Source organism: Schistocerca serialis, chromosome 1 (genome assembly GCF_023864345.2).
Source record: "Schistocerca serialis cubense isolate TAMUIC-IGC-003099 chromosome 1, iqSchSeri2.2, whole genome shotgun sequence".
Taxonomy (NCBI): Eukaryota; Metazoa; Arthropoda; class Insecta; order Orthoptera; family Acrididae; genus Schistocerca; species Schistocerca serialis.
The window spans coordinates 739,892,771-739,914,668 of NC_064638.1; the positions used below are offsets into that span (position 1 = coordinate 739,892,771).

At 43.0% G+C, this 21,898-nt stretch overlaps 1 protein-coding gene across 1 annotated transcript in view; it reads left to right on the top strand.

The window, feature by feature from the left end:
• The window catches only part of LOC126481797 (protein unc-13 homolog 4B-like), a 140,795-nt gene that overhangs the window by 41,340 nt on the left and 77,557 nt on the right, over window positions 1-21,898 (top strand). The window contains exon 2 of the mRNA XM_050105755.1: window positions 14,356-14,396. Coding sequence (XP_049961712.1) covers window positions 14,357-14,396 — 40 coding nt within the window. The 5' untranslated portion in view covers window position 14,356. The remainder of the gene's footprint in view (window positions 1-14,355; window positions 14,397-21,898) is intronic.

The window sequence follows — 21,898 nt, forward strand, 5'->3', positions numbered from 1 at the left end:
CTCCCTGAAGGTAAGCTGCGATCTCAACTGGCGACTGCGTTTTGAACGGTGGTAGGAAAAGTGCACATTGTTGTTTAATCAAACGCCTCGTTTACTCCCTTTATTAAATGAAACTGCGAATATTGCCTTGTCTCCGTCCTGAACAATAAGCAAATGTAAAATCAGAATTTTTCTTCCTTTTGTCACTCATTCCGCACACGAGTAATGACTCTGTAGTGGAAACGCTAAAGTAGTATTTTAAAGGAAAGGATTCAATTCCTCTTCAGATTATCCCAATTTAATTTCACTGCTTCCATGAAATAGGTAAGACTGCCGTTTCCAATAGCACCACAATCTGTTTCTTCCAGCACTCTTCTTTGACTGAACTCTATTCGTCTTTATTGTCACATGTGTGTGTCTGTATCGCATCAGGTGACTGCTACATTGTTTGGTTCACGTTGTCTGCTAATACGTGTGCGTCGGATTTTAACACAGAAGTGAAAAGGACAAAAACGTGCGGCGTCTTACCAGAACAAGTCAACTGCCGCAGTAACTGGTGGAATAACAGGTGGGTGTACTCTACTATCAGGGACATATCTGCTGCATACCTCCGCATGGTGCTGGCTAACACCACTGTAACCTGTTATATCTTAGCTGCTTTACGTTGTCTATATGACTACTCTATAATTCACAGTTAAGTGCCTGGAAGAAGGTTCATTCGAACCCAACTGCAGTAGTGTTCCGTCTCTAAAGGACTAGATGTCGACAGAGTGCTAATCTCCCACCTACATTTCTTTCAGTACTTTACGCGTAATGAACAGGACACTGTATAAATATATCGCTCGTGACGTGACCGTCAAGATAGCCAGAATGGTCGGGAAGATCGTCAAATGGATCTGCACGTAGAGAGGATATCATTCTTAGCTCTTTCGCTTCGTTTAACTTTTTAATTCGACATAATTTAAATTACAGAGTATATGCGCAGTTCAGTACAAAACAAGGGCTGACTCAAATCAACGTCTTAGTATAAGAGAAATGTATTATCTATGGCATCATATATGTAGATTGAAATATTACACGAGAGCACCAGGGTAAAATAAACCACTATCCACAAACACAGCTTTGATCATATGTGTCAATTCCCTCAGTTTAGTCTCGAATTTTCAACTTACGAGCGACGTACTAGGCAAGCTGGAAATGGGGCGCAGGGAGTCTCAGTTAGGAACATTTGGGAGGGGATTCCAACTTACAGCATTTGCTTCTCAACCAAGGGAAACCTCCCGTAAATCTTTGTCGTAGCGGGGGAACAGAAATTAGTTTCAGTTTAATTTTGGGATGATATGATCCCAAAAATCTTATAAGCCAAGTGTATGTGAAATAGTATTTGTTTATGTATATGTTACCGTGAATGACCGAAATTGGAGAATGTCGACTTTCACCGGTGAATGTCAACAGATACCAAATACGTCGGTGAAAGATCGAATATTTCATTATATTGTCGTACACGCGGACGCTCTCCGGTGTGTGTCGACAATCACAGATATGCTCTGGTGGAGGTCCAAAACAGAAGAGTCAAAAAACAAGCTACTGGCTCTCTCCCACCAAATCCTTTGTTCTGCTCGGAGTCAATCAGCTTGTCAGTCTTATGCAAGCTTTGATAACACGAGCAACGTTTTCTTAATTTTTTTCCGATATCCTGATTTATACTAAATGGATGCTGCAGTTAATCGTGATCTTTTTCATGAAAAGTTAAACACATGGCCGCGAAAGAAAATCTTCTACTGCAAGCAACAAAGATGTTACAAACCCCACAAAAACAATTTCCTCCTGCTCAAATTAGTGATAATGTACGAATAAAAGTCCCTGATGTCGACCGTGGTCGTATAGATAGCCGAAATGTGTTAGCGGTTCTTGTTGGAATAGAAGACTCCGACTTCTATAAATTGGCAAATAAAAATGGTACCCTCAAGCAGCTTTACACACGCAATCAGTTCGTAGTTTGTAAAGTAAAGTTACTTTCCATAGATGAGATTTCTTTTCAAGAAATGTCGCTGAAAGAAGCAACTGCAGCTAATTCGAGAAGAAGGGGACAACGCTATACACGCTGTCATTGCAAAAGGAAGTGTTCCACAAATAAATGCAATTCTAAAAGCAAGGGACCCTTGTCCAATTCAAAGTGTCATCATAGTTTAAGTTGTTGCAATAAATAAGTTTTGAAACACATAAGTAAGTAATTTTTTGTAACTATTATTTTCTTTTCTCATGTAGAATGTACTGTGTATTTTAAGTTCTTGGTCATTCCTTTCAGAAAGAGAGGTGAAAAAGTTACGTCACACGTGTGACGTTTTATAGCGACTGAATTACGGAGAAGAAAATATAAATCTCCAACATGTTCAACATTCACCATTAGTGCATGGTGAATGTCAACATTTTCCGGTGTAAGTCAAAAACAAGGGTATTTAGCAAATATTTCGGACATACACTAAGCGACTATGTGAATGTTGACATTCACCGGTGAAAGTCGACATTGTCCAGATTTCGGTGTTTCACTGTAACATATACACCTATACAAAACAAAGGCGATAAGGTCCTCGACATGTGCAGTGTAGATGGTTCGCTTTTAGTCGCAGTTAAGCAATCGACAGTGACTGAAAGTCGATTGTCGATATCGATATATATTCTGATTGTAGCTTACTACAGGCAAAGTGTTGCCACATGGGATGAGGAGCTTCAGTGGGAGGGGGTGTGTCATCCGCCTTCGTAAGTCAAGGAACTCCACGACGGGATTACGGAGTGGTTGGGGAACGGAGACCACCCCAACACCATGCCTCCTCCTCTTTGGTAGTAAGTTCTTAATTTTTGCTCTTTGTGACTGTCCCCGTGCTCTACAAAGGAAACAACCAGCATCTTTTAAATGTACGGCTAAAAAAGCGAATTTCTGCCGATTATTTCACAGTAGAGTCCCAGAAAAATGAAGTGTGGTATCATTTAATCTGGACTTATATTAGTTCGTAACGTAATGTTCCGCTATCGCTGACATTTTTGAACTTGATGTGCCGGTCATGTTCGGTGTAATTGCATTGTTCACTCAGCGCATCATCGTTTTAATTTTCGGCCATGGTAGACACACGAGCCTAATACGATATTTGGTTATCTAGCTCCCTCCCTTGCTTGATGTAGCGTCGCAGAAAAGAAGGATTGCTGCGGCTCTTTTTTTTTCTTTTTTTTCGGTTGACTGACTGTGATTCACTCTTCTTTCACTCTATGACGCAACTCTTATTTCGCATCGTTTATATTCTTTCTTATTAGCACAGCATTTAAATATTTCATTTCAGCTCTCAAGTTTTTGTAATCTGATATTGTCTGAGCTCTTTATATTAACGACCATAGGACTGAATTATTTTGGGCAGAGTGGTGGACTCGGCGATCAGTTGGACGAAGATCTGTATGTGTTGGCTCCATAAACACGGAATAGTACAGCTGGCCGTTCGATAGAAACTCTCACGTCACCAGTCATTTGAATCGATGCTTCTGAATGAGGAATGGTTGTCACAACAGGTGCAAGTCACGGGTTGGTACCTGTAAACTATTCAGACTGCATTACTTTTCTGTTGATGTGTTGTTCTAAACACTCCATGTAAGCAGCTCCACGCAAGTTGCATCCTTCATAAACATTGTTCAGAGACAGTAAAGATCCAAAATGATACATTTCAGCTTACAACATTAATATTTTCTTTCGCCATTTTTCTTAGTTTTTGTAAGTCCATCAACTCAAAAGATCGATGCAAGTCATTGGTTCGTGCTGTAATCGAACTGCAAATAGAATTACGCAAAAAAGTGAATTAGTGAATTCTGGGGAGACGGTAGCATTAATCATTACAGCCTTTCTCAATTACGTTTTCTAGGGTTTCAATAATGCGATTAGGCGTGAAATGGAAGCCATTGTAAAAATCCCATGGAACTTCGCACAGATGTATTGGTCAGTGTCTTCAGTGTGCCTCTCGATCGCTTCAACGTCGCTCTTTTCAGTTCAGAGCGCTAAGTGATCACATAGAAGTGCTTAAAACGACAGTGTCTTCCGCCAAGTATGTGGATCTGGTGACAGATTTCGCCTGAAGCTATGCAGTCCACATAACATAAATTTCATGCATTTCTTTCTTCAAGACAATTTTCAGCTGCATTCTGCAGGGGCAATGAAGACGCTCCTGCAGCGTTTTCGATGGAAAGTGTTCGATCACCCACAATGCAGCCCTTAATTGGCTCCCTCTGTTGTTCGTCTCTGCTCACATGAATCGCTGACAACGAAGACAACATTTTGGCACAAACAACGAAAGCCAGACGAGCGTAGAGAATTGGTGAAAAGCACAGGCGTTTGCTTTCTGTGACGAGGTACTGGCAAGTTTGTACAACGCCACGACAAATAGCTAAGTCACAGCGGCGGCTATCTAGAGAGGTTGCTGGAAGGTGTGGCTAACTGTTGCACATAAAAATTGTTTGATTTTCACTATGGTTTTCGTTTCGCGACCGGTCGGATCTTACTTTCCGAACAGCCCTCGTAACTTAACAGAAATGTTGGAGTATGCATATACTCGAGTAGAAGTTTAGGATTTTTTAAGCTCTGAGCCAATGTTTGCATAGAATATGATTAACAGGGTCTGTCTTCTAGCAAAACACTGTTGTAAGTTTGTGTTTACCTAAATTTCACCACAGTTGTGGAATTCTCAGAGGACTTTAAGTCGCGTTCTTTTTAGATTACACTTCTGTCAACCTACTTCCGCCATCCTCGTTGGGTGTATATTTATGTTCCCTTTAGGGCACATTTCGGATTTTTCAAACAGTCTACCTGTTTCAGCCATAAATCTATAATAACTGAAGCTTGCCGTTGAGGACATAATGAACTTATTCTATGCCTTGTGAAATGAGATTTTTCAGCTTCTTAATCAATCTTATTGTACTTTCTTTATCCTGGCGACGTTTTCCTCGTGTTCGTCTAGTTTTCCATTGAAGTAGACTGTAAACTGTGTTACCAGATGAGTAACAAAGTACTCCAGCCGTCGCAGGCAGAACGAAGTAGTGTGGTAAGATACTGGACTCTGAATAAGGAAGGTCAGGCTTCAAATCTTCTACCTGCCGCCCTGATTTAAGCTTTCCGTCGTTTCCCTGTCTCTCTTTAGGCAAAAGCCGGAATAGTTCATCTAGAAGGACAGAGTTAACCTTATTCTCCACCTTCGTCCACCGAAGCTAGTGTTTCAACTCTATTCGTATCACTGTCGACGCGACATTAAACTTAAACGTCACTTTCCTCTCTACTTTCTTTCTCCAACTTCCCATTCTACGCCTCACTTGATAGGATAACTGGTCCCATTATGCGTGCTTCTTCGTTTTCAATCATGCATGTAACGTAGCTGATTTAACTGTCAGTACAGCTGTCAAGTAACGTCGGTTTGAAATAAACTTTCATAATTCGACAACTTCACAAATAAGTGCTCCGGCAAAAGTTTAACACGTACTATAGCTCCAAGAATATCAAAGGAGCAACTTTACACAGTAGTGTGACAGCACCTGAGACGCCGGTGTCACACGGATATCAAGACCACTGGATATAACCTGAAGATGGCAGTCACTTCGAAACAGGTCTATAGTAATAAATAATATAATCGAATACAGTACCGTCTTTGTCTCACAGCCTAATACATAATGTTCTTTCTGGTTTACTATCACAAATATATTGCAGTTGCGTTTCTTATGGGAAAAGCTCAGATAATTAATGCGAGCTCCCTTCTCTGGTCTATGAACGATGAAAGAAGTGCAAAATTTGCACGTTGTCATCCAGTGTAAGAATTCTAAGAAATCTTTTGGGTTACCATCATCCGGAGTAGCGTGTATTAAGTTTCGAGCTCTGTGTTAGTTCATTTGAATGAATGAGAAAACCATATAAAGAAGGAGTGAAATATGAAGCTTTGATACGGAAATTATCACTAGATTTCAGATACCTTGTTAACATTGCGAATGTTTCTCAATGAAGGTTAAGTCGATATTTTCCCCGAGGAGCAGCAGTATTCGAGTCTTGAAGTGATATGCGTCTATGTTTTAGATTTACGGTTTCTGTCATGCGATATCCCTGCGTGGTGAAGGACATATCAGCCCATATTCTGCTTCACGTACACTGTTGGTGTACGTGCACGGTTTCTGTCATGCGATATCCCTGCGTGGTGAAGGACATATCAGCCCATATTCTGCTTCACGTACACTGTTAGTGTTTACACGCATTTTGGGAATGAAGCAGTGTTATCTAATTGAACTAATTCTGGAAGAGTAAAATACGGTAGATTGTTATAAAGTGTTAAACTGTGAGGTTGAAACTTAGTAATGAAGTCAGCCCTCCTCTATGTATCCACCCTTCAACGCGACGTAGGGTTCACAACGATGGATGACGCAGCGAAGATCTTGGTTGCAGTAATCTGTATTCTGTATGTTCAGGAAAATCACCATGCCGTCATTCTGGAAATGTCTGACACGCAGTAACCTCTTCATCTGAGGAAAGAGAGAGAAGTCACTGGGTAACAGATCTAGAGAATATGGGGAAGCAGCCGAGAGTGAGGCAAAATTCAAAAGCTCAATGAGGAAATATGCCTGACTGTGTACCGAGCTGAGGCATCTTTATATGTCCATCCTTGTAACAGTCTGTTACAAGGACTTCGGCTGTCCAGTAAGAAAAGACAATTATAACACCTGCAGCCGTCTCTTTTTTATTTAATTTATTTACGCATCCTGTTTCGGTGCTTCATTACACCATCTTCAGGCCCCTTGCCCAACGTAAATTGGGAGGAACCCAATCTCGTGTGCAATCATAACAGGAGCCAATTTTAAATTATCGGTGTCCGTAGATCTCGGGTCTACAGGACACTGTTCCTTCGCTCATCAACAAACGACGGTAGGGAAAACATTCCTGACAGTCGTTAGTTGATGAATGAAGGTATAGTCCTGTTGACCAGGGATCTATGGACACGGGTAATTTAATATTGATTCCTGTTATGACTGCACACGAGACTGGGTTCCTCCCAATTTACGTTATCAAGGGGCCTGAAGATGCTGTAATGGAACAACGAAACCGGCTGCGTGAATAAATTACATCTTGAGGAGACGACTTCAGGCGTTTTGATTTTCATTTAGAACTGAAGCATTGTTGTGGAGCACAAACGCCTCCTTGGACTGTTGCACTCAACATTTCGTCTTGATAACCTCCCATAAACATGTCAGTAGATTTTAGTAGTACGCTTGTGTGACGATTTGTCTCTCCGAGTATAGTCTGATGGAAGCAGACCATGGCAGTCCCAAAAATACTCAGCGACACCTTACCGGATCAAGGGTTACGTCCTCGCTTTTATCAACGATCATGACGCCACGTGTTTCCACTGATTGCATCGGCCCTTTGTTTGGGGGCCATAGTAATGCCATCAGACGGCTGAAAATGTCATCTGGACTGCCCCTGCACAACTGCAAGATTTCCACCTCTGCCTCAGTTCGGTGGGCTTTCTGAATGGGTGTGAACAGTCGAGGAACCCAGTGGGTGGCAATCTCTGTCATTTTCAAAATGTGCTGCAAGATGTTGAAAACTGATGCCTGACTGATTTTCACTTCTCTCAGTATCACCCCGATTGTGATTTGTCGGCCTTCGAGGACCAGAACCTCCCTTTCTCCTAGATTTCCCGGCTTTTCACAGAGAGTTGGTCTGGCACTTCGTACTGTGTCATTCAGGCTCGCTCCATCACAATAGAAGCCTGTGTGCAAAAACTAATCATACGATGGTGCATTGTTGCTGTAAACACACAGCATATCAGCATGGATTATTACCGCGTAGTTCTCCTTGAAGTGCAAAAATCGAATTACCGCTCAGTTCACTAGTGGGTTATCCGTTTGTTTTTGGTTCCACTAGAGATGTGCTACGTTACTGTAGCGCGGGGATTTCATTTGCATCCCAGTACTTCAGACAAATACGTGCAAACAAACAAATAATTGATTGCTGGTAAGTAACTTTATTTGCGTGACTACCCCTCGCGTAGTCTAAGAGATTTAAAATAAACGACTGTGCTCGAATAAAGTGACAGGAAATTAACTTTTATTCATATTCACTTAAGCTTTAGCTTCAGAATCACTATTGCGCCATCACTTTGTTGCCATTTACGGTTGCAAACCACCCCTCTGTTCTGTGATATCCCACAGCTGGTCCAGCTGTGCTATCGGTGTACCGAAACCCCTGACCTGTGCTCAGTGACACCTACACTGCTGGAGGAAACAAAACACAGCTGATGGATGCCATCACTATCTTTGGACTGCAGAACGTTTTATGTCGTAATAAACTATCTGGTGTCAGCGCACGACCCCAATTAGCGAGAGAAGAGAAAGAAGAAAAATAATGAGACGCAAATCACCAGTCGCTGGCTGCAACCGTCCTTGGGTGGCGTTACGTAGGGTGGCTCAGGTCGAGCATATTTCTTCACTCCGCACTACACAGTAAATTAGTACCACGTGGGAAGACAAGCAAGCAAACTGAGGCTATAAGGAAACTACCACCATGATTCTTATAAATCCGACAGCAACTCCAACCGTACAGCGAATATGACCTTTTTAGCAACATGTTATTAAGTCCCTATCTCCTTCCGTGAGCTTAGTTTCTAAGCACATTAACGAGCAGGCATTCGACCAGTTATAAATTCAGGGGGTATGCGGCGGGTAGGGGGAATCCACCCCAGAAATTAGAAATTCCCCCTCCCCGCTGAGAAATTCGTATCTATTAGTATATAGCATTAAAAGTCAAAATAATAATGTGTGAATTTAAATTATCTTCTAGGCTGGTGTAATGTAATAACTAACAATCTTGTATTGTTTTGACAAATTTCATCTGTGTCGGCAGCTGCTGTTTACGAAGCAATGGACAAGTCGTGATAACTCTGGATATGCAGATACAGGCGAAAAGGATCAATCTAAAGACAAAGGTTGCCGCCTGTTACGAGCAACAACAATAATACGCTTCCATCGTTGTAATATATTTCAGTTTCTAATAAGCAGTTCTTTTAACGGTTAGTCACTAAATAGCTTACTATGGAAGGATGATATTATTATGAGACAGGCGTGCAGTCTTCGTCAATTCGTCGTATTAAAAAAAATGTGTAAGTGCCGAAAAACAATGTCGAAACAACAAAATTTATTTGCTTTCTTTTCTGATACAGGCGTATTGCAGAAGACATAGTTGGGTGTGAGTCTATTGAATGAAATGCTAGTGCATGAGAGGTGGATTGCTTTCTGGGTCTTCTGTCACTCTTTCTCAGTCTTCGTCGTAAAATGTACTGTTTCTGGCCCATCATTAAAACGTCATCCTAAACAAAGCGTCGAACGCGAAATTAAGTACCAGCTTCAACTGGTTATACTTTGACCGTGATCGGGCAACAGATCGGGAGGGGCTTTTTTGCAAATTGCTTGAAATGCATTTTAAAAAGCTACTGAAAGCATGGGAAAACTATGAAAACGTGCAGATTCCGTTGCACTTGAGAATTGGAAATTACAGGCATTAGACACTCCAATTCATGCGCAGATAATTAAACAAAATGAAACTGAAAAAGTGTAAATCACCAAGCAGTCTTCTTTAATTCGAAGTGTGTGTATCCTCATTAAGGAAGAAATCCCGCCGGCCGGAGGGGCCGAGCGGTTCTAGGCGCTTCAAATGGTTCAAATGGCTCTGACAAGGTAACCAACCCATCGCACCCCCCTCAGATTTAGTTATAAGTTGGCACAATGGATAGGCCTTGAAAAACTGAACACAGATCAATCGAGAAAACAGGAAGAAGCTGTGTGGAACTATGAAAAAAATAAGCAAAATATATAAACTAAGTAGTCCATGTGGAAGGTAGACAATATCATGGACAGTATGAGCTCAGAAGCGCCGTGGTCCCGTGGTTAGCATGAGCAGCTGCGGATCGAGAGGTCTTTGGTTCAAGTCTTCCCCCGAGTGATAACTTTAATTTTTTACTTTCATACAATTATTATCTGTCCGCTATCACTTTTTTGGTAGTGATTGTCACATCCACAAGAAAACCTATATCGGGCAAGGTAGAAGAATCTTTTTACCCATTCCCCAAGTGTACAAGTTAGGTGGGTCGACAACATATTCCTGTCATGTGACGCACATGCCGTCACCAGTGTCGTATAGAATATATCAGACGTGTTTTCCTGTGGAGGAATCGGTTGACCTATGACCTTGCGATCAAATGTTTTCGGTTCCCATTGGAGAGGCACGTCCTTTCGTCTACTAATCGCACGGTTTTGCGGTGCGGTCGCAAAACACATGCACTAAACTTATTACAGTGAACAGAGATGTCCGTGAACGAACGGACAGGTCATAACTTCGCGAAAATAAAGAAAGTAAACTTTTCACTCGAGGGAAGACTTGAACCAAGGACCTCTCATCTCGCAGCTGCTCACGCTAATCACGGGACCACGGCCCTCTTGAGCCTACACTATCCTTGATGTTGCCTATCTTGCGCATGGACTACTCAGTTTGTATATTTTGCTTATTTTTTTCATAGTTCCACACAACTTCTCCCTGTTTTCTCGATTGATCTGTGTTCAGTTTTTCAAGGCCTATCCACTGTGCCAACATAGCTAAACCTGAGGGGGGTGCGATGGGGAGGTTCCCTTGTGAGCACTATGGGACTCAACTGTTGTGGTCATCAGTCCCCTAGAACTTAGAACTACTTAAACCTAACTAACCTAAGGACATCACACACATCCATGCCCGAGGCAGGATTCGAACCTGCGACCGTAGCGGCCGTGCGGTTCCAGACTGAAGTGCCTAAGCCGGCCAGAGTGGCCGAACGGTTCTAGGCGCGTGGCCGAGCGGTTCTAGGCGCTTCAGTGTGGAATCGCGCGACCGATACGGTCGCAGGTTCGAATCCTGCCTCGGGCATGGGTGTGTGTGATCTCCTTGGTTTAGTTAGGTTTAAGTAGTTCTAAGTTCTATGGAACTGATGACCTCAGATGTTAAGTCCCATAGTGCTCAGAGCCATTTGAAGAAATCCCCCACACAACAAAATATGAATTTCTAATTCGTAAGATTGTACTAAGAAGCGACATTAATCTTGAAAAGTGAGTTAAATTCCAAAGGTATATGCCCACATATTGTAGCAAAGACACTGCTTGAGAATTATTAAGTTGCATTGCTGAGGCACTAGACAACCAAGATGAAACGATTCTCCATGATAAATACTTTTCCTTAATGACAGATGAATCTGCAGGTTCTTCTAACCAAAGCGAATTGCCTTTGCTAGTTCGTAATGTGGCGCCAGCTTCGTCTTATGAAGAGAAGGAACGATTTTTATGTGTGGTTGAATTGAAGGCTACGACAGCTGAATCTCTACTTATAGCAACTGATAATGAACTAAAGAATCGAAAACTTTCTGATGACAAATTAGCAAAGTGCTCTTTCGATGGTGCTGCTAATTTTAGTGGTTCTGTCACTGGGATCGGCGCTCGGCTATTATCAGCACAAAAAAAAAAAAAAAAAAAAAAGAAAGAAAGAAAGGTTCAAATGGCTCTGAGCACTATGGGACTTAACTGCTGAGGTCATCAGTTCCCTAGAACGTAGAACTACTTAAACCTAACTAACCTAAGTATTCGAACCTGCGACCGTAGCGGTCACGCGGTTCTAGAACCGCTCGGCTACCCCGGCCGGCTATTATCAGCAAAAAGGCGGCTTCCATTGCCATACATCCACTGCAGAGCACGTGTTTTGTGAATTGCTGCCACCAACTATAAGAGCAAACATCCTACAATAAAACACACATTACATATTGTTAAGGACATTTATAAACTGGTTCATGCTTCTCCTAAACGAAAAAATATTTTTGGTAAAAATCAGTGTGATTTTAAAAAAAAAAAAAAAAACTTTTTGAAAGTACCCAAAGCTGGTGACATCCGTTGATTGCGTACCTATTGCACAGTGCATGATTATGATGGCATGTGAACATATACACAAGGCCGGTGGGGATTTAGCAAGTTTGGAAGGAAGAATCTTGTTAGAAGTTATGAGTTCCAGCTTCATTGTAGGTTATTGACGATACATTGAATGCCGCCTCAGACTTAGGTAAAGTTTTCCAAAAACAATCACTCGGAATTTCACAATTCCTTGTACTTTTTTCTGGAACACTGAACTGCGAAGCGACTGCGATGAAAATCGGGCGGAAAATGAAACACAAAACAAAATTAAGAAACTAGAAGTGGATGCAACACAAGTTAAAAGTGTGCTATACACGGACGACTAGAAGTAAATGAAACACAAAACAAAATTAAGAAACTACAAGTGGATGCAACACAAGTTAAAAGTGTGCTATTCACGGACGACTAGAAGTAAAATATCAAAAATTTAAGGAAATTTGTGAAAAATTTAATTAATGAACTTGAGCAACCGTTCAATGAGAAGGCTATGAAAGTGATAGAACTACGTACATATTTTGGAAGTTTTAAAATATTTCAAGAATTTAATGACAATGATTCTAAAGAATTGTAAATGATGTCAGGACTTAAAAACGTTGATGCTGTTATTGCAGACTATTTCTGTTGATGCTCGTAAGAAATCAGAAGATTCGTCTTCTGATGGTATTTCTTTTATCTTAAGTGCAGACATCGGCTTTGAAGCACTAAAGACATTCTGCGAATGTTATGTATGCTGTGGATTCCCATTTCCTCTGCTGGCATAGAAAAGTCATTCAGCACAATGAATAAGGTGATGACAAAGTTAAGACATAGGATCAGAAGGTGACTAGCAACCTAGAGAAACTTTCTCTGGTGATGTCATAAACAAATATGTTGTAAAAAAGCCTCGACTGTAAATATCAGTTATTGCAGGCAATCGTATTATTTTATTGATTCTCATAATGTTTTTCTTTAAGATAAGTAACTAACTTAGGTTATGCCTACTTATTACTTGCACATAATTTGATTAATCACCGGAGATGAAGTGAAACATTTAAATATTAATCCGTTGCCATTTTTTACGTATTGCATCATTAGCATTTGGATTTTGTAATATTCCCTCTCAGCCAGGCTCAATATCCTCCCAACCCCCCCCCCCCCCCTCCCACCCCTCCCTGGAGGAAAGCGGCTGTGTTTATCATGGCATTCGACACACGATTCTGTCAAACTTTAAATGGAATTTTTAAAGGTGAAAGAATTGTTCCTGATTACAAGATCGTTCTGTGCAATAGTTCAGTATTCTCCGCCGCGCCTGATGGAGCGAGAACGTGACTTTGTTGAAGGCGGTCCCTCTGTCTGACGGAAAGTTGGTTTTCATATTTTCGCTAGTGCTTCAGAAGAGTATACTATATGGCGGCACCTGAATCTACCAAATTACTTTCGTATCGGCCACAACAAAAGACCGAGAGAGAGATGGAATGGTGCACATCGCTAAGTGTCGCTAACGTTGACTGTAAATATCCGACACTAGGTTTTGCTTTAATTTCATTATTCATAGCTTTTTACCTTATGCATACTCAAAATCGACTTTCAGGGAATATCAAAAAACCCTTTCTCGAAGAAAATACACTTGTTATCCAAATAATATTAGAAACAATATGTCTAGACGCTGATACAAAGGAAGAAAAGTCGTACAATGTAATGAAATTTATGTAATACTATAATGGATTAATTAAAGCAATACACAAATACTTTCAAGCTGCACATAACTGAAATTACGATGTATGAAAAGAGGATTCAAGTTGCTAGCAATATTTCTAAAGATAGTTTGTTGTTCAAAGATGTGTTGTGGCGCGAGAAATGTACTGAGAGAAAACCGACGAGCCGTCTTTAGTAAAACCAAATAGTCTTTAGTCACCATTTCACGAATTGCGAAGACATCATGTCGAAAATAATAAATGAATTACACTGCAGATGTATTCAAATGTGGGAGGTACGTAAGCGTATCGTCACATTTACGTTATTAGAGGCACAGTGGGCTGGACAAGAATGAGAAGATTACAGCGGTGTCTTTGTTGGTGAGATTGTCCCCTATTCGCCTGAACTGATCTGGGGTAACCACGAGAAAGCTGAATCAGGAAGTTAGGACTGGGATTCGAGCCCTATTCATATCAAATACGACTCTAGAGCCTTATCAGTGCTCCTTGGTATACCACTTACGAATATTTCGTAATAGAGGCAGAGTAATTGTCTCGTGCGAGACATTTCATCTGTTTGGGGAACTCATATTTCATTAGCTTTTTAAGCACTTTACTTGTATTTTTATAAATGTTTGGAACGTAGAACATTGCAACGTCTTTATCAAAAGGAAATTTGTGTCGTGTAACTAATTATGCACTCTATTTTCAGGATGCCACCGAGTCTTCTAAGCATCTGGAAGAAGATATTGTGTAAGTACCTAATTATCTTCCTAAAACCTATGATAGTTTAGTATCAACTAGCAACAGTAAAGGACAATCTTAATATCTACTGTGGTAAAGTTCAAATGTAGGCTATTCGTCAGGAGGAAGTAACGTTAATCCACGAAATATGAAACGAGAAATAATTGGACATGATTTATAACGTTCGTACAGTAATAACTTTTATTTGTAACGAATGAGGAAGAAGGAAGAAGAGGAATAACTGAAAATCTTTAACATCTAGTCGACAATGACGTCAATTTAGTTGAGATCAAGTCATTTGGAGAAAGAGGCCAATATCGTTGACGTCAATGTGTTATAGACTTGTGAACACATTTTATGCTGAAGCATGAAGATTTTCTCCGCTCATGGGCTGGGTGATGTGTTGTTTTCATCATCATTTCATCCTCATCACCGGCACGCAAGTAGCCCAATGTGGCGTCGACTGAAATAAGACTTGCACTCGGCGGCCGAACTTTCCCGGATGGGGCATCTGGCCAGCAATGCCATACAATTATTTCATTTCATTTCATTGTAACAGGAAAACTTCTATCACACAAAAAAGGAAAGAAAAAAGTATGATGAAACAAGGTACCCGAACTTTTGCCATTAATTAAGGAGTAGGCCCATCTACCTTCTCTCCTTGCTCCACTGACAAGTTTTTGCCAGAAAATGGTTCCCTTCCAACTGCCGCCATTCAGATTAGACCTAAATTTCAGAGAAATGGTCTGGAATCTTGCAAAGAATAAGGCCCCTGGTAGTAAAACGACAAATATCTCGTTCTCTAACCCGAAAGAAATGGCTGCTGATTTTGCTGCTAGTAGTTAGGCCTGACCAGAGTCAATTACGCTGCTTTTATAAACAAACAGCTTTTCATTCGGCCTCACAAGGCTTAATAGACCTCTCTTCAGACATTTCCACCAGAGAAAAATTTGAGGTGGCCACTAGGAATCGAATCCGAGAGCCACAAACGCTAACCACTATAACCACTAAACCACGCAGTTAGTATGTTATGTTGCTGTAATATTAGTTTTCACCGTTGTAAGATGAAAGACTGAAAGTCAGTGAATCACATCAAAAAACTGTGTGATGACTAGTGGAGGCACCGAGCGAGGTGGCGCAGTGGCTAGCACACTGGGATCGCATTCGGGAGGACGACGGTTCAATCCCGCGTCCAGCCATCCTGATTTAGGTTTTCCGTGATTTCCCCAAATCATTCCAGGCAAATGCCGGGATGGTTCCTTTTAAAGGGCACGGCCGACTTCCTTCCCCTTCCTTCCCTAATTCGATGACCTCGCTGTCTGGTCTCCTCCCCCAAAATAACCCCAACTAGTGGAGGCAAGGCACTCTCATTGACTAGGGACCTGAAACTGTAATAAAATCAGTCGCCTTTGCTTCGATGGGTAGGAGTCGACAGTGTCATCCGTGACTGAAACGGTAGAAAATCAACACGGGCAGCCGTGAAAAACAGTGACAACACAGGTTCAGATGGTTCAAATTGCTCTGAGCACTATGAGACTTGACATCTGAGGTCATCAGTCCCCTAGTACTTAGAACCACTTAAACCTAACTAACCTAAGGACATCAAACACACCAATGCCCGAGGCAGGATTCGAACCTGCGACCGTAGCGGTCGCGCGGTGCCAGATTGAAGCGCCTAGAACCGCTCGGTCACAGTGGCCGGCGACAGCGCAGGCGAGGCAGTATTACAGATACTGTCAGCAAAGTTTCGCGAGCAGCAGAGATGAGACATTACTGTACGTTCTGTTTCTGTTCTTGTTCTAAATGGACACTTCATTCAGTGGTAAGTAAAGGCGTGTAGTGTGTGACAGGGCCCCTGTACAGGATACTGGAGTGTACGTTATTCCTACCTCTCCTCCCTGCTTTTCAGACGTATACATGACTGTGTCGCCACTTCGCCTTGCCGAGTATAACAGCCATACACATAATACGGATACACATCAGACACTTCATAACAGGTTGAGGGAAGGTAGTGGAAGACCACTTCTACTTGGACATTGCCCTGAATGGCAATGAAGAATTCCTGAGTCTGCCCGTCAAGCTCATTTCATGAATAATAGAGCTGACTTTATACCCGAGACCACGGAAGCTGATGGCGCAGTTGAGTTTAGTGGAGCACAGTGAAGGCGGTCGGGTTCCGCCAAGTTGCAGCAACGCGACGCGTGTCCGAGTTGTGACATTCTTCAGGTCGTGAGCGCTGCTGGGTGAGCCCATTCATTTCTCAGCAACTTCGGCGCTGTCTCACGCAAAGCCTGGTAATAACGCGAATCATAGATGCCCAGATTATTCGCTCATGACGAAGTTATGTACAAAACTTTATCCTTCCTGAGTTTATCATCCAGAAATTTTGAACGACTTACAATCGGATAAAATGTTGGCCGCGCATAGTGAATGGCGGCTTGTTTTGAAAACTGCATGAATGTACGGCACTGCATTACAGAGAAGCATATATAATCGATAGGCAAAAAATGTAGCGGCTTTTGTGTTCACAAGTAGTGATATACTGTCAGGTTCAGTCCGGTTGAATAAATATTTGAGCTTAACTTTACGAAATGAAGTGGGATGGAACAAATCCACGAGGTCAGTCACAAGAAGGATAATCGGGCAGCTTGAGTTTATTGGAAGAAATCTGAGAAATAATAATGTGTCTGAAAAATAGATCGCATTCAAGATATTTGTGTGAGACGAACTTTCTTACTGTCCGAGTGTTTCGAATTCGCACCATGTCATGTTAAAGAAATTCGAAGATAAACCGCTACATTTGTAACCCACTGGTTTATTCAGAACAAAAGTACTTGATGGCGTTTAGCGATCTTACACGGTAATGTTGAGAAGAAAAACAATGATGTTTATACGAAACACTTTGGCATAGTTTTCTGAATCTACAACCTGGAACAGGCAGTAAAACGATACTACAACGTCTATTGCTTATCTTATGTAGAGCCGTAAGAACAAGATACGAGATGAGGTGGTCTACAAGTAGCCTTCTTTCATGCGTTTGATTTGCGAGTGGAACGGAAATGGGGATTGCTGATAACAGTACTGAGTACTCATCACCGTACTGTGCAGAACAGTTTGCTGAGTTCATATGAAAGTGCAGATGCAGACGCTCTAGCAATGACTGTATAAAAAACCAGAAGAGAAAAACACTGACGCAAACGTTAGAAGCAATAGTGACATTAAAGAATGATTTAAATTATTAAAGCCTCATTTTTATGTCATTTTTGATGGTTAAAAAGATAAACACTTGCAAAAGACCATTAGGAACAGACGTTTATATGGATGATAGAGATGGATCATCATTAGGAGTCCACCTTCTTTCTCCTCTGTGTGTGTGTGTGTGTGTGTGTGTGTGTGTGTGTGTGTGTGTGTGTGCCTTTGTACGTGGAGATAGGGAAGGAAAGACGGGGACAGCGTAACTGCAGAATCTTTGGAGAAATTTCAGACTTCGTGAACATCCAACTTACTACCTGAAAAGCGCCTGAAACTGTGGGCGAGAGGGTGCTGATATCTAAAATTGATCGAAAACTACAGATATTATGTAGAAAATATGCTTTTATCGCTAAACTGGCTGGTGACAGTCCAAGTTTAATTGAACAGAACCATTCTAGAAGACGCCTGCTTAGAAAGAACATTGTAGAGTAGGATGGTTTGTGAGGTGAAGCGGTAAATTGTACATTTTTGCCGCAGGCAGTCTTCATGTTCCGACAGCCGTGGCATCTGTAGAGAGCACGCAAGCACCGCGCTATCGCAGCAGCGAACAGACGCGCCGCTGGCTCTGCATTTTCACTGTAAGCGTCCTCCTTCAGTTGAACTACTTACGCCTTCCGCTATGCATTCCTCCTGAAGCTGTCTGTATTGGCGGAATCTTAGCAGACCGTAACATTTCAGTCGCCGACGTCAGTGTGATACCAATTCCCAGTTATCCCCACCAGTAAAAACAGTGCTCGATGAAGACGAGATATTTTGATAAATGTTGGGAAGAGTGTCTGGGCTGGATCTGCTTGAAATAAAACCGAAAGAGGACGAAGTTCGTTCCGCTTATATAGCCAAAATTAGAATTAGACATAAACTTAATTTCTATGTGGTGCTATGTACAGTGAACAGCCAAAGAGACTGGTACACCTCCCTAATATCCTGTGAGGCCCCCGCGAGCACGCAGAAGTGTCACACCACGACGTTGCATGGACTCGACTAATATGTGAAGTAGTGTTGGAGATCATGAATACTGCAGGGCTGTCCATAAATCCGTAAGAGTACGAAGGTGTGGACATGTCTTCTGAACAGCATGTTGCAAGGCATCCCAGATACGCCCAATAACGTTCACGTCTGGGTAGTTTGGTGGCCAGTGGAAGTTTTTAAATTCAGAAAAGTTTTCTGGAGCCACTTTGTAGCAATTCTGGACATATTCCGTCGGAATTCACAATAGACATGACTGGATACAGATGATCAGACAGGATGCTTACATATGCATCCCTGTCAGAGTCGTACCTAGATGTGTCAGGAGTGCCATATCACTCCAACTGTACCGCCCCACAGCATTACAGAGCCTACGCCAGCTTGAACAATCCCCTGCTGACTGCAACGTTCATGGATTCACTAGGTTGTCTCCATACCCGTATACGTCCATCCGCTCGATACAATTTGGAACGAGACTCGTCCGACCAGGCAACATGTTTCCAGTATCAACAGTCCTATGTCGGTGTTGAGGGGCCCAGGCGAGACATAAAGTTTTGTGCCGTGCAGTCATCAAGGGTTCATGAGTGGGTCTTCGGCTCCGAAAGCCCATATCGACGATGATTCGTTGGATGCTTCGCACGTTGACCCTTATTAATATCCCAGAACTGAAATCTGCAGCAATTTTCCGAAGTGTTGCACTTATGTCACATTGAACGATTCTCTTCAATCGTCTTTTGTCCTGTTCTTGCAGGATCTTTTTCCGGACGCAGCGATGACGGAGATTTGTTGTTTTACCGGATTCTTGATATTCACGGTACACTCGCGAAATGGTCGTACGGGAAAATCCCCACTTCACCGCTACCTCGGAGATGTGTGTGCCATCGCTCGTATGCCCACTATAACATCACGTTTAAATTCACTTAAATCTTAGATACTCCGCCATTGTAGCAGCACTAACCGATCTATCTATTGCGCCAGGTACTTGTCACATAAAGGCGTTACCGACCGCAGCGCCGCATTCTGCCTTTCTACATAGCTTTGTATTTGCATATGCACGCCTATACCAATTTCTTTGCGCTTCAGTGAGTCTGCAATGTTCTTTGACATAATCTGTATCGAAGAGTTGACAGAAGCTGAGGAAGCAACTGACGCTAAACTGGCTCAAAGTGTAATTACGTCACACGAATTCGCATTAAAACCATAGGAAGCGTTCAAAGAGATTACGGGCAAGGCCCCCTATGAACCGTTACAATCAGAGACGATCGGTACCTCTCGCTCAAACCTAATCAGAGTGAAAGGCAGTATGCAGGTTTGCTATAGCAAGTCATTTGGAGCAGTACGACGCATAGTATATACACTCCTGGAAATTGAAATAAGAACACCGTGAATTCATTGTCCCAGGAAGGGGAAACTTTATTGACACATTCCTGGGGTCAGATACATAACATGATCACACTGACAGAACCACAGGCACATAGACACAGGCAACAGAGCATGCACAATGTCGGCACTAGTACAGTGTATATCCACCTTTCGCAGCAATGCAGGCTGCTATTCTCCCATGGAGACGATCGTAGAGATGCTGGATGTAGTCCTGTGGAATGGCTTGCCATGCCATTTCCACCTGGCGCCTCAGTTGGACCAGCGTTCGTGCTGGACGTGCAGACCGCGTGAGACGACGCTTCATCCAGTCCCAAACATGCTCAATGGGGGACAGATCCGGAGATCTTGCTGGCCAGGGTAGTTGACTTACACCTTCTAGAGCACGTTGGGTGGCACGGGATACATGCGGACGTGCATTGTCCTGTTGGAACAGCAAGTTCCCTTGCCGGTCTAGGAATGGTAGAACGATGGGTTCGATGACGGTTTGGATGTACCGTGCACTATTCAGTGTCCCCTCGACGATCACCAGTGGTGTACGGCCAGTGTAGGAGATCGCTCCCCACACCATGATGCCGGGTGTTGGCCCTGTGTGCCTCGGTCGTATGCAGTCCTGATTGTGTCGCTCACCTGCACGGCGCCAAACACGCATACGACCATCATTGGCACAAAGGCAGAAGCGACTCTCATCGCTGAAGACGACACGTCTCCATTCGTCCCTCCATTCACGCCTGTCGCGACACCACTGGAGGCGGGCTGCACGATGTTGGGGCGTGAGCGGAAGACGGCCTAACGGTGTGCGGGACCGTAGCCCAGCTTCATGGAGACGGTTGCGAATGGTCCTCGCCGATACCCCAGGAGCAACAGTGTCCCTAATTTGCTGGGAAGTGGCGGTGCGGTCCCCTACGGCACTGCGTAGGATCCTACGGTCTTGGCGTGCATCCGTGCGTCGCTGCGGTCCGGTCCCAGGTCGACGGGCACGTGCACCTTCCGCCGACCACTGGCGACAACATCGATGTACTGTGGAGACCTCACGCCCCACGTGTTGAGCAATTCGGCGGTACGTCCACCCGGCCTCCCGCATGCCCACTATACGCCCTCGCTCAATGTCCGTCAACTGCACATACGGTTCACGTCCACGCTGTCGCGGCATGCTACCAGTGTTAAAGACTGCGATGGAGCTCCGTATGCCACGGCAAACTGGCTGACACTGACGGCGGCGGTGCACAAATGCTGCGCAGCTAGCGCCATTCGACGGCCAACACCGCGGTTCCTGGTGTGTCCGCTGTGCCGTGCGTGTGATCATTGCTTGTACAGCCCTCTCGCAGTGTCCGGAGCAAGTATGGTGGGTCTGACACACCGGTGTCAATGTGTTCTTTTTTCCATTTCCAGGAGTGTAGTTGTAGTCTTTGCGAGGATGATCCCTATGTATGATGACACGCGGTGTGTGTTACATTAACGAACTGCAGTGTCCAAAGACTGAAGACAGGTAACTATATTACAAGGGAATACAATAAACAGAGCTGGTTTTTGGTTCCTAATGAGCTTCTGTTTAGACTTGGTCAACTGACGAATAGCACCTGGACTGAATGCGAACTCTGCTGCACTAGACAACACATTTCCATGCTTTATGTCCCGATATCGTGGAGGTAGATATTGTGGGCAGAAATCGACGTTTGCGGACTAAAGGATCTCCTCGTGATCCTAAAGTGTTCTTTACTGGCTCGAAGGTATGGTAACGCTATCTTCTCTCCTTTAGGCTTTCTATGTAATTTTTTTTTACGATTGATTATCACCACTTTGTGCATGACTATACTCAACAGAGATCGACATGCTCTACCATTGTCAGTATCCCACGTGAACATCATCGCTTATTCTGAAGGATCATAGATCAAACCCGCTTCTGGCCATCG